The sequence below is a fragment of the Cavia porcellus genome, unplaced genomic scaffold (assembly GCF_034190915.1).
Source record: "Cavia porcellus strain 051 isolate PalLab524CR breed Dunkin Hartley unplaced genomic scaffold, mCavPor4.1 scaffold_8, whole genome shotgun sequence".
Classification (NCBI taxonomy): Eukaryota; Metazoa; Chordata; class Mammalia; order Rodentia; family Caviidae; genus Cavia; species Cavia porcellus.
The window spans coordinates 88213142-88226362 of record NW_026947491.1 but is presented as its reverse complement, the minus strand read 5'-3'; the positions used below and the strand labels follow the sequence as shown (position 1 = coordinate 88226362).

The window sequence follows — 13221 nt, the reverse complement described above, 5'->3', positions numbered from 1 at the left end:
CTCTCTCTCTCTCTCTCTCTCTCTTTCTCTCTCTCTCTCTCTCTCCCTCTCCCTTTCCTTCTTCCTTCTCACTCTCCCTCTTTCCCTCCCTCTCCCTCTCCTCCCCCTATCCCTTCTTCCTTCCCTCTTTCTAGTAAATTAAATATTTCAGGATGGAGTTTTCCAATCTTACACAAGCTTCTCTAGAGAATTGGGGATTTTCTCCCGACTAATTCTATAAGGCTAATGATCTTCATGTCAAAATTACTCAGTGCAGAAATGTAATGCTAAAGGCCTACCTCACTCATGAGTGTAGATGCGAAAGTCTCAGACAAACACTAACAAATCAAACTAGAAGGATATCAAAAGATAGTTCATAATGTCCATACTTAGTTTTTTCTGTTAACATCCCATTAGTATCTAATATTTAGCATTAAAATATATAAATATCTTTCATACTAACAGTTTAAAGAATAAAAATTACTTAAGAAACATGCACAAAAACATTTGACAAAACCCAACATCTAGTCGTGATTGAAATTCTCAGCAACCTTAGAAGAGGACATACTTGATTTACTAAATATCTATACAAAACTTAGAACAAGCATTACTTTGCTAACACTAAAAACATTATAAACTTTTAGAGCAATCAATAGAAGATGATATTACTTTTCAATTATTCGGTTTTTGTTTTTTTTGCTATGGTACACTGTAGTGCAGTAATGAAACATTTACTCCTTTATTTCCTTTACTTTAGATTTAGACATGCGACGTTTTTGTTCAACAAGAAATGACAGTGCACCAGTTCTCAAACTGAGATATAAAGAGACGTTACTTATCTCCATCCTAGAAAGACATATGTCATATAGCCTCTGAACCACACCATTGTACATTCATCAGATAACAGGTGAAAATAGCAAATGGTATCGATATTAATCTAGAAATTATTTTGATCTCAGGAGCCCCTGAAATAACAGATTCCAAGCATCTCTGCCCTGGACTTCACTTTGAGAACTCTAACTTCAGTGTATATTTTCTGTGTAGAGCCCAGTGCATTCTTACACAACCACAGCACAAGCAAATCAAGCAATTAACCTTAATAAATTACTTCAATACAATATTTCTTAGGATCCATTGAAATTTTGCTAACTTCCTCAGGAATATTTTTATAACGAAATGATCTATTCAGGTCAGATGCTACACTTAATTATAATATCCCTTAGTCTCCTTGAGTCTGGCACAGTTCCTCTGACTTCCCTTGACTTTCATGACCTAGACACTTTAGAAGAATAAGGGCCAGTTGTGTTTTGTACAAGATTCCACAAATTGCATTTTCTTGGTAGTTTTGCTTGATTAAACTTAGTTTATATGTCTTTGACAGAAAAATCTAGAAACAGTTCTGCATTTTTCGCATTGCATCCTATCTGGTAGGATCTGATTTTGATATGTTCTGTTCTTGATGTTGTTAATCTTGATGAGTGGATTAAGGTAGTACTTCCCAGAATCTTTCGCTGCTGTGTGACTCTTTTGCTCTTGGTAGTTAGTAAGGTTTTGTGGGAGAGGCAATTTAAATTATTTAAATTTACCTTCCTGACTTTTAAAAAACCATTTGCTTCTTTGTTCGTTTATGTGGGCCCTTATTTTCCCTTACTCAATGTATTATAATCCAGTATTATCATTATTTAAGTTTCTTTCAAATGCTATCCTCAGTTTAAAGGGTAGGAAGCCACTCAAGCTGGCATCTCTGTCCTGTTAACAAGCCCTGTAATTCTTTGAGCACTTCCTTGCTTCCTGACACAAGATGTTCTGGGCCCATCTTGCATTTTCTTTGTGGTAGCCCTGGTATCAATCATTTTTCAATAGATTTGTCTTTTAATGGGAAATGTACTTTGAAGCCAAAATCTGAACTTTTGAGATATGAAAAGGTCTATTTCTGAGATATTATGGAGATGTCAATTTCTTAGTTCCTGTCAGTGGACAAAATTAAGTAACGTATTTCTGTGAGCATGTATGTACACAAATGCATATGTATTTGTTTACTTTAACATATGTTTGTTTATCTTGAAAACACAGGTATCTCCTTCCAATCCAATATTGCACATCTAGTTGTTTGTCTTCTTATTTTGTGAGATCCTCCTTAATGAGTGAGAACTCCTTAATGAGTGGGAATCAATAATGTATTTATTTGCCTAATCCCTCTGAATCAACCACACTCCTAACTCCACTCCTACTATTTTCCATTCAGGGATTTTTTTTTCCCACCTGTATAGAGATTTGACTCTCCATCGTGGTTCTGTGTAAACACTCTGGTCATCTGTACTGAGACACTGTCATTTCATAGCAAGCCATTCCCATGTGCACATATACTTTCCTGATGGACCTTTCATAGCTCATGCAAGGCTGCCTCACACGTGAATACTTCCTTTCAGTGTGTGGACATCCTCTTCACCCCATCTGACTTGACCTCCCTGCTAGGCCAGCCTTAATGGGAATGTCCTCCTTGCTTTGCTGACCTCTAACTCCTGCCAAACCACTCTCTGCATGGATTCTCACCTCATCTTTCCTAGGCTCTGACCCTCCATCCTGGGCCACCGCTCAGATACCCTCTTACCTTGAGTTCTAACATGCCATGCTGGGTTAGCTCCAAAAATGAACCCCATCGTTACCCCACTGTGGATCTGATGCCCCACCTTGGGCTACTGCAAGCCTCCTCCCCCAGGCATGTGTGCTATCTCACTCTCCCATCTAACGACATCGGACTGATGTGATCGTGGAACCGAAGGGCAAAGCCAAAGGAAAGGGGCAGCCCTCTCACAGCTGAGCTCCTCTACTCATGACTGTATGGTTCTTTTGGAGCTTTGGTCATGTTCTTAGTTTCTATTTGATCATTTTAAAAATTTAGGTTACAATTTTCAAATTCTTTTGGACAATACTTTAAGTAAGCATTTTATTTTCATCCTTTTTTCTTGCAGTGTCTTTAAATGGGGTTGTATCTGAACTTCTTCTTGGTTTTCATATTTAATGAGATCTTGTGGTAGCTTTTCATCACTGTGACAAAATACCTAAGATAATCAATTTTAAGGAAGAAAGATTGATTTGATGTTTTAGTCTATAGTTTCTTTGCTCCATCATTGCTTATGGCAAGACAGAGCATCACGGGTGAGGAGAGAAAGCAGAGCAAAACTGCTCATTTCCTGGTGACCAGAAATCAAGGAGTAGGGAGAAGAGAGGCCAGGCTCCGACATTCCCGTTCAGGGCCCAGCAGTGACCCCCCAGTGCCCTATGTTTCCACTAAGCCCTACAAGCTCTGTGTTAGCACATGGCGTGGGGAGGCGTGACATCCAAACCATGTGTTATGGTTATAGCTAGAAGTCTGCCCTAAAAATCCATGTGCTTTAGGTGGGACCTTGGAGAGATGATTGGATTACAGGAAAATCACAGCTGACTTCTTATTCAAAGGTAAGGCTGGTCATAAGTGGGGTGCCCTGTGCATATAACCTGGAAGCCTTTGTCTCTCTTCCCAGCTCCTCCTTGATGTCTTCTTCTCCCCTTCTCTTTCTCTGCCTCTCCCTCTCCCTCTGCTTCCTGTGTACCATGGCATGAGCAGCTTTTCTCTGCAGGCTCTTTCACCAGTGTGCAAGGACTGAAACGTCTAAAGCCTGAACTGAAATAAACTTCTTCTTTTACTTGTGGGTGTTTCTGCCAGAGATAAGGAAAGTGAGGAAGACGTTAGGACAGAAAGATTACCTCAGACTATTAGGGAGGGCGAGCAGGACTGAAGCATGCAGCTTTCCCCACTGCAGTCCATCCCAATGCCATGACTCACAGCGTTCTCTCTTGTCCTTACTATGAAGTACTAAGAAACACGGGTTCTCCCCTGCGTGGTGGACCAGAGCCCCCTCCCTCCCTTTCCAAAGCAGCGCGCTCACACTTGAAAGCTGTATTGCTGTCCTGTTATATTTAAGGTCTCCATCCACTGCCTCTCATGCTACACACACTTCCCCATTTTATAGTTTTTTCCTTTACACCTCTTGTGTTCCCCCCACATTCAACTTAGATTCTGCTTCTAAACTTTTCTTCAAAATAACTCTTCAGCCTGCCAAAAGCACATGTTTATTGGCTATTCCTGAGAGTTTCAAAAGCTTCAGATACTCACTGATGTCTTGTTAAAGAATTTTTCAAGTTCTACTGGCTGTTGTCAGATTCTGTTGCTCAGCAGCCTCCTTTGGCAAGCTCTCTACTTTTGGGAAATTGTGTCCGACGGCACTTTCTGGATTCTGTGCCTTATAGGTGTCATCAGGTTTCCCGTTTTTGTTTTTATGGCAATAGCTAACCCAGTTCTGGATCCTGCTGCTATCATGTGATCTGGCTGTTTATCCATTTCAGGGTCATGGACATCTCTTGATACTTAGCTTCATTATGTGTTCATTTTATTCTTTCACCAACACATGTGGTGGTTTTTACGAGGGCTCATGGGGCGCCTAAAATTTGGAAAATATTCTATTGTCATGTTCTGGCCATCAAAAAAGTTAGATTTTTAAAAAGTATAAATCAGATCATGTTGATCCTATTCCTACTTTCATCGCTGATTTCTCCACAATTCTACCCATTCCCCACTACTCTGTTCCGGTCTTCGGATTGTTCATAATAGCTTTGTAGGTTTCTTGTATCATCTTCCATCACTCGAAAAAAGAATCTTCCCCCTAAACTTCAAATAATTAACTTTCTTAGAGTCAGTACTCTCTCTCAGAAAGTACTGCTTTTCAGAAAGACATTCTCTGTCACCGATAACGTCTCTTTCATTCCTGTCTCTTCCTTTCCTTTTTTTTCTTCATAGAATTTAACCATCATCAGAAATTATACTGTTATTTTTATTTTCCTGTAGTTGTCTTTTTTGTCTGGAATGTAAGAGACATGGAGACAGAATGTTGCCTTTGGCACTGCTGAAATTTTGTCATCTGATACACAAGTAGTATTCTATATATGTTTGTGAATTCACAGTTTCTACTATCAATAGCAATACTAGAAAAGAGAAAATATTTTGATTTTCTAAAAGCTAATGCAATGACCTAATAGATAAGAATTATAATCTGTAGTAGAAGAAATCACATTTTCTAAAATTTGTTTTTTTGTCATAACATGAAATTTTGTTTTGTTGGGGGTTTTCGGTTCGTTTGTTTTGTATTTGCATAGGTGTTAAAGACTAGGAGAAAAGACGGCTAGGAGATTGAACTGCTTATTACTGGATACTTACTTTGACATTTCTTTGAAATGCTAATGATGCTTTGAATATCAGATTGGAATCCACACATATTTAGTCTTGTACCTTGGCAGGAAATATCCACTTATCAAAAGAGAAGTGTGAAATTAAATAAGACAAGTTATGAAAACAATTTTTATTTATATATTTTGCCTGTTACCTCTAAGGAAATAGTAAGAAAACAGAAAAATCTTCTCAAAGTATATATTTTAAAGAATATAAATGGAAACAAAGGCATAAACTCCATGTAATTGTCATGTCGAAACTGCAATTTGTAGTGAATACCTAATATAGTCAGTTAACGCATTCTTTATCAAAGTAGAATCATCTAGATTAAAAATTATGATGATTATAACAGAAACATGTACTCAGTATGTTCTATGCAATAGGAATTGTTCTAACTGCTTTATTTCTTGCTGGATGCAAATGTTTTTATCTCTTCCCCCAATATATATTGAAATCCTGTTCTTAAGTTGACAACATTAACTGGTGGAAATGTTGAAAATGAGTGAGAGGGGCAGAATCCTCATGGACAGGATTCATGACCTTATATGACACCCCAAAAAGTTCCTTCATCCCTTCTACTGTGTAAGCTTACATGGTGCTGCCAGAAAGCAGGCCTCATCAGATACCGAACTTGTTGGTGTCTTAATGTTGGACTTCTCAGCCTCTGAAATGATGAGAAATAAATATCTGTTGTTTATAAGCTATGAAGTTTATATTTTATTATTGCTGCCCAAGTAGAGTGAGACAATTCTATTAAATCTTCACCATACTTTTAGGTATATATTATTGCTCTCATCATTTTCCAAATGTGGAAATGTAAGTGTTTCCCAAATTTATTTTAAAAAATACATTCGTTTTTCGAAGCTTGGGATATAAGTGGCTATCTATTGTCACATATTAAACAACCTCAAAATTAACGGCTGAAAATAATAGCCACTACTTTAGCTCCTGGCTCTAGATGCTTTCTTCTGTTTGGTCCAGCCTCATCCTACCTGGGTAATACTTGCCCATGCGTTGTGTCAGCTGACACAATGGCCAGAGGTTGGTTGGTCCTCAGTGGCTGCTCTCACAACTGTGAAAGTCACTTCGTTATTGACTTGAATGATATGGGTGGCTGGTGTAGGAACTGTGTCTTTTTATTTTTCCAGGGTTTGGTGGTGGTGGTGGTGGTGGTGGTGGCTACTTTTACTTCTTGAGATCTTACTGATCCTTTAGGGACTGTACTTAGCAAAGGCAGTGAATTCCTAAAGACAGAAAACCTGTGAGCAGGCTCTCTGTATGAAACCTACCAAACCAAAGTCCACATCCCATCTACCTCTGTTACCAGGTTGTTATCCTCTGGACCACTTTTCATGCATCCTAACTCTGTAGAGTCGGGGACCAGATAACTAGGAGCAGTCCTTATGCCCAGAACCTTGTGAAGTCATTCAAATTAGCCAATCCTAAACCTGGTTGTCTCTGATTTGCTTTTCTTTTCCCACAGAAACCACAATAAGGGCGCTTGCCTTGATTACCCCTTATCCCTCAGCCTCTTGACTAAACTCAGTGCTCCCCCAGGGTCCCTGTAGAGTGGTGTCCCCTACTTCTTGGATCCATAAGTGTCTGTCTTTTCAATAATAGTCATTTCCTATTTTCAGCTCTGGCTTTACTATATACAAAAAATAATAAAACCTATATTTAAAAGCAACTAGATAATGCGTCATTTCATCATCCAGCAGTTTAGCCTGGCTTGTTCTCATGATGGCAGGATTACAAAAGCAGAAATGTTTGAGTGCTTTTCAGATTTCAATTGATAACGTGTTTGCTGCTGTTTTGTCAGCTAATGCCTGGCACGTGGCCACGATGGGGGCCAGCAAAGCAGGACTGGATGCCAGGAGGGGTGGCTGCCGGGAGCCTTGAGCAGATTGATCCACTGCAGTCACTCCGTCACATGGTTTCCCACGAGGCTTCAGACCAACTCATTGTCTTCAGTTTGAGTCATTCTTAAAATCTGGCCACTGAAATTAGCTAGTACTAATTTGACCATTTGTGCATGCCTGAGTGTATGTGCATGTGTGTATGTGTTGGCGATACTGGGAACTCAGCCTTCACACTGAGCCATAGCTCCAATCCTGCTCCCTGTTATATATGTACTGTGAAAGGGGCTCTTGCTGAGGAACTAAGTTGCCTAGGCTCGGGTTATCCTCCTTGTCAGCCTCCTAGTGTTTTGGGATTCCAGGTGTACCTCACCACTCCCAGCTACTGCTTGACCAAAAATATTACCAACTATCGTGACGCCCAGAACTGTTATTCAAAAAACTAAGCTCGTAAACTAATAACTTTCTTTTTATTTAGGCAATAACTGCTTATGACTAGAAGACTTAAACAGAATAAAGCATATTTGGTGTGTTACTGTCATTTGGTCAAAACAAAGGAGATTAGCACCTAATAATACTTACAAAACCTTTCAATAATATGATGCTCCTAAAATATTCATGGTGCTAGGTAATGAACATGGTCAGAAACTTTTTGGGGGTGGGTACTGAGTATTGAACTCATGACCTTGCACTTAAGAGCTAAGTGTTTTAGCCACTGAGCTAAATCCCCAGCCCAGAAACCACTTTAATGGAGAGTTACAGATCTTTTTTCCCACAGTACGATAAACCTTCTCAGTTTTCCTTTCAGGCTCAATCCTGTTAGTGTTCTTCAGCAACTTTCACAACAAAATTCTTAAGTTCCTTATTTTAGAGTTCCTCTGTCCTGTCCTATCATTATTTACCGCTACTCTCAACCCATACCAACCTGCTTATGTTACAAAATGCTGTGGCATCCAATTTGCCAAGGAGAAAGAAAGAGAAAATAAATGGGAAGAGAATTTCAAGTCTTATTTCCTCTTGGTATACTTTCCTAATTTCCAGAAATAGTTGTGAATAGGAAAAATGTGTCTATCTTCAAAAAGAGCCTCCTTGCTTGTTCTCTTGTAAACCAACTCTAATTGTGCTTGACCTTAATAGTAACCTTTGACCTTAGTAGTCATTTTAAGAATGTCTCAAACTGAAACATGTTACTATACACAGGTCAGTGGATGTTGGAACCTGATGGACCTTAGCTTGAACCTTATCTTAACCTCTTACCTTACTAGGGGAGAAACTCCCATAATTTAAGTTCTCTAAGTATTAGTTTTGACTTCTAAAAAATGGACATGATAATTCATAAACTCATTTTTCCCCCTCAGTATGGTATTGAAATTGAACCTAGGGTCTTCACACTTTTGAATATATTTTTTTTGAAACAAGAGTCTCACTAGATTGTTAAGTTGCCTAGTCTAGGCTTGACTTTGCAGTCATCCTGTCTCATCTTTCCAAAGTTCTGTGATGATAGTCATGCACCACCACACCTGGCAGATTTTAGAGTTCAAAGCTGTCTGCCCCCATTGCCCTTCCACTGTCTACCCCAATAGTGGCCTGTCTTATGATGAGAAGATAAAATGGAATTACCCAGGACATAGTGTAGCTACTTAAGAAAGGATGGAGCTTGCGTGGGAAGACCAAAGTGGTGTAAGAGCAGGACTGTTTCTCCCTGACACTGGTGTCTCTTGGGTCTTTCTTCCTATGGGTTCTCTGTCCTCCTTCTCAGGACGCTGGTGTCATATGTCTGTCCAGGGAGATCTCTTTGGAAAAGCTGAGCAGGGACCAAGGTAAAGTCTGGAGGTGTATACGGATTCATCCATAGCAACCTCTGGGCAAATGTCCATTGAAACTTATTGGCTCTCAAAAATAGAGAATTCACTATTTTTCCCATAGCTTTGTTTGTCAAAAAATCATGATTATTGTGAACAATCACAACACTAGATTTTTATGAGGCTCATATGATAAAATGTAAATATAACTCCTAATTCAGTACTTCATACGCTAAGTGAAAATAAACTTTTCAGTTTATTTGCTGGGAAGAGAGCAGAGGGACATCATTTATAATTTTGATTTACCCAATGTTTTAATGCACAATGATGCATTTACTTTGAGGCTTTGAATATAGGTGCTTTGATTTTTTAAAAAAAAATCGTTTTGTTTATTCAGTATGAAACCCTCTGAAGACAAGTGAGATATGAATTCACACCTTTGTGATGAACCCTAAGGTACATCAGGAGGATTTAACTTGGACACACACATTCATTTTATGCATGACACCATGGGGCCACGAGTGTTTCATAAGTAAAGGTATTACAACGTGGCAATGGACCAAATGTCTAGATATCACCCAAGTTCATAAGGGCACTGCCACTGTATTGTGGTTTCATGAACAAGGGCCCTGACATCCTCTTTTCCTTTTGCAGATGACACCTCTCAACAGGAAGATAATGATCCACCAAAAGAGTATGATCCTGGGCAATTCGCAGGCCTTCTGCACGGATCCTCGCCAGCCTGTGAGTCCCCTGAAAATCCACTTCATCTCTACGGGAAAAGAGATCCATGTGAAGAAGGACAAGAAGAAGCCAGTCTGGCAAATAGTCCTTTGCCTTTCAAGCAGACTCCAATAGAAAATAATTCTGAACCTGTGGTAAAGAAAATTAAACCCAAAGTGGTCAGTAGAACAATTTTTCACAAAAAAAGCAGCCAACTGGAGAATCATACCATTGTTGGCACAAAAGTCACCAGGAGTGGATCCCGCAGCGGGGACCAATGGGTGGTGAGCACTGGGGGATTTGTGGAGAGAGCATGTACTCTGGGGAGAATAAGGTCATTGCCTAAAGCCCTGATCGACATGCATTTATCCAAAAACGTCTCCAAATCTGATTCTGATCTCATTGCCTGCCCTTCGAAAGAGAAAGCATCAAGAATTAACTGGAGTGAATCTTCAACTGCTGAACACCCTTCGAAAGGAAATTCTGAAAGAACGCCATCTTTCACATCTGAATGGGAAGAAGTAAGCCTAGTTCTCCTTGTCATTCTTTTCTTAAGACTTTACTGTTGATGGAACTTGGGGAAAGAATTTTTAGTTTTTTATGTCTTTCAGAAACTAAAAGAAAATTTGACGAATGCATACACCTTCAACAGAAGGCAAAGGTCCTATGAGTAACATGGTAATTTCACAACAAGTGTAAAAACAAACATAGTTCCTCACATATGGGGAGATCTGTTGTTTCCATAGAAATGTATATCAAACAGAAATAGTAGTTAGATATAAAGTACAAGAGAATGTTCACATCGTGTCCTACTAAACACTGCACTAACAAATTGAGAAAAATAGCTATTTTGCTTATGTCACTTTACTGCTTGCCAAACTATTTGTTATCCTGTCTGCCTTCTTTAAAATATCTTACATTTTCAGAACAACTCCTTGTAATCTTAAATTTAATGTAAACAGAGCAACCCTGGTTCTTCTTCAAGAAGAATAAATACACATCACTTAATATTTCCCCTTTATACCTATCAGAGAAACATTAAAGGAAAATATTTAGAAGGGTCAAGTATCACCAGTTTAAGCTGTACTTGGTTTTTAATCTAAAAGAATTATTCAGAAAGTAAATGCCTTTGTAAGATTATGAAATATTGTTCTTTGTCCCTGAGGAGAATTATATCATAAAGTAATAAAATTCCTTGCTTTTTCCTGAAATCCTTTTAAAAAATGGACTAGAGTCTCTCTTGACATTTCATTCTACTATGTCACATTTTGTCTCTCAAAAGACTGTGCCAGGAAGATTAAGATTTGAAGCATATTAGGTCATTATAGTATTCTGAGAACTAGAAATAGATATGGTTCTGATATTGACATAAAGTTGAGCTGTTTAGGAACTTGATATCTCTGTATCTCTTTCAGGGTGAGCAAAATGGGACATTTAGTTCATTATCCTTTCTGCAACCAGCCACCTGGCTCAGTTTGCTACTTAGGGGAGAGAAATTGAACTGTAGATGGTTGTGGCTTATATAGTTATATCTTCTAAAATTCCAAGCTAACAAAATACCTAGATTTCTGAGTATATTTATTTCTTGTATTTTTTAACTCTTTGAATACATTTAAAGTCCTCTTTTAGAGGCAAAATTAATTAACTTATCTTTTTGAATTATGTTGGTCCCATTCTTGTATTCTCATGACTGCACGCTACTAATCAGCTTGTGGCTAGCCAAGCCGTTCAGTGAGTTCTTGCTTCCAGTGGTCTAGCCCATGACTTGAAGCCTGCTCCTTTGCCAGCCAAGCCAAATGCATGCTGTCCATGTGCCTGAGGGAGCAGATCTCGTCACATGAACTTGTCACCCCAGCCCCTTCTGAGTTTGAAGAAGACATAGTCCCTAAATTACTGACTCATCCAAATACAAAGTTCACGAAATACAGAGAACAGACAAGCTCATTTTGGAAGTTTAGGAAAGGGAAGCATAAACTATATTTTGAAAAATGTTTCAAAAGGTGACTATTCCCCTTTAAATGTTCCCTATCTGTTGCTGTATCATAGTACTGCTGTGGCATTCATAACAGAATGTCTGATCCTGGCGTGAGGAGGTTATTTTAGAATGCAGTGTCTAAGTGAATGTAATAATCCACTTCCATGGTTTTGATTTCTCACAGATTGACAAAATAATGAATTCCATAGATGCTGGAATCAACAGTGAACTTGAAGAGATGAATGGTGACACCACAAGTAAGCGAATTTTCCTCTCCAGTATAATGAGTGAATGCACTTAAGGAATAGCTCAAAATGATAAAATCATTAGGTAATTCTGTGTTTTATCATAACAGTATAATATATGCTATTTTCTTCACTCAGATCCAACAACCGTGACCTGTAAACAACATCAGTTATAAGTATATTGGTTCAACAAATTGAGAATTTTTCCCATGTCCTGTGTTCCTGTGCCAGTTAATATTAATGAAATTTCAACTTCATGTTGAGCTCAGAATAAAGCACTTTAAAGTGTTGAAGAATCCAGTGATTTAATAGGCTATTACTTCTCATTCAGTAAAATGCTCCATTTATCCTGGCCAGTGTGATTACTAATTTCCCCTAAGTTGTAAGTGCCATTTGGCAAGAACTGTATCACTCACATGCCTGTGTCCCATAGTACTTAACAGAGCATCTCACAAAGAGCCGGCTTTCTAGTCTCTATTTAATATATAACCTTTACTGACTGTTCTCTTCCTTAAAATTAAAGCTTAGAGTAGAAGGCCATTTGAGGACTTTTTTGCTTAATACTGATAGAGGATGTCAAACACCATATATGCTAAATATGAAAATGAGAATAATGTTTGTACTCCAAACATTACTATTCTTGAAAGATTCACAAAACTTGAATTCCCTTTCTACCTTATCAAAAAGTGAGGTGCAACTGTACAGTAGGTAGGTCTGTGGAATTTTTAGCTTAAAATAGATGATTTCTCAGGCCTCAGGAGACTCATGTTTAAGTCATAAGTGAGCACTGATTTTTTTTTTAATAATGAAATGAATTTCCGAGAGACAGACGTCTAAATCGGTCTCAGGGTATATAAGTGTAGGATTTTGTCACTAGAGCCCAGCCTAGGCTGAGGTGAGGAACTTGTCTAAGGAGATAAATTTAAGGGATGCTAAAAAATGGAGTCATCAAGATACATAATACTTTGATGACATATTTTAAAAACTCAAAGTCAATGCCAAAAATTCATGATGAACAAAGGATCAGAGTTTAAATAAAAGACAACCCGCAAGCCTTGCTGGCCTGACTGAGGTTCGGTCTGCCTGACTCCCAGCAGTGATTCCAAAGCATGCACCTCCCTCCCTCGTGAGGCGGTGGCACAGCTGAGGAACTGCGCAGAGGAAGGTGGGGGTGAGAGGCACTTGCCCAGGCAGCACTCTGCCTGAGACCCAGAAGGGCTGCAGCCTCTCCACCGTCCAGCACTGATGCGGGCAGCGTGGTCGCAGTCTGGAAAAGTGCAAGTGAGCTGGGCAACAGAGCTGGAAAGACAGGGACGCCCTCTCTGCCCAGCTTCTGCATACTTGCCCCTCCATCCCCAGCACGTTCTTCCCATGC

The 13221-nt window shown here is 39.0% G+C and overlaps 1 protein-coding gene across 22 annotated transcripts in view; it reads left to right on the top strand.

Annotated features, from left to right (window-relative positions):
• The window catches only part of Anks1b (ankyrin repeat and sterile alpha motif domain containing 1B), a 1068230-nt gene that overhangs the window by 623494 nt on the left and 431515 nt on the right, over window positions 1-13221 (top strand). For 21 of the 22 annotated variants that reach the window (XM_063255397.1, XM_063255399.1, XM_023567585.2 and 18 more), the window contains 2 exons: window positions 9558-10147; window positions 11786-11858. In XM_063255397.1, the coding sequence (XP_063111467.1) occupies window positions 9558-10147; window positions 11786-11858 (663 nt within the window). The remainder of the gene's footprint in view (window positions 1-9557; window positions 10148-11785; window positions 11859-13221) is intronic. The other variant, XM_063255413.1, reaches the window with a different exon arrangement.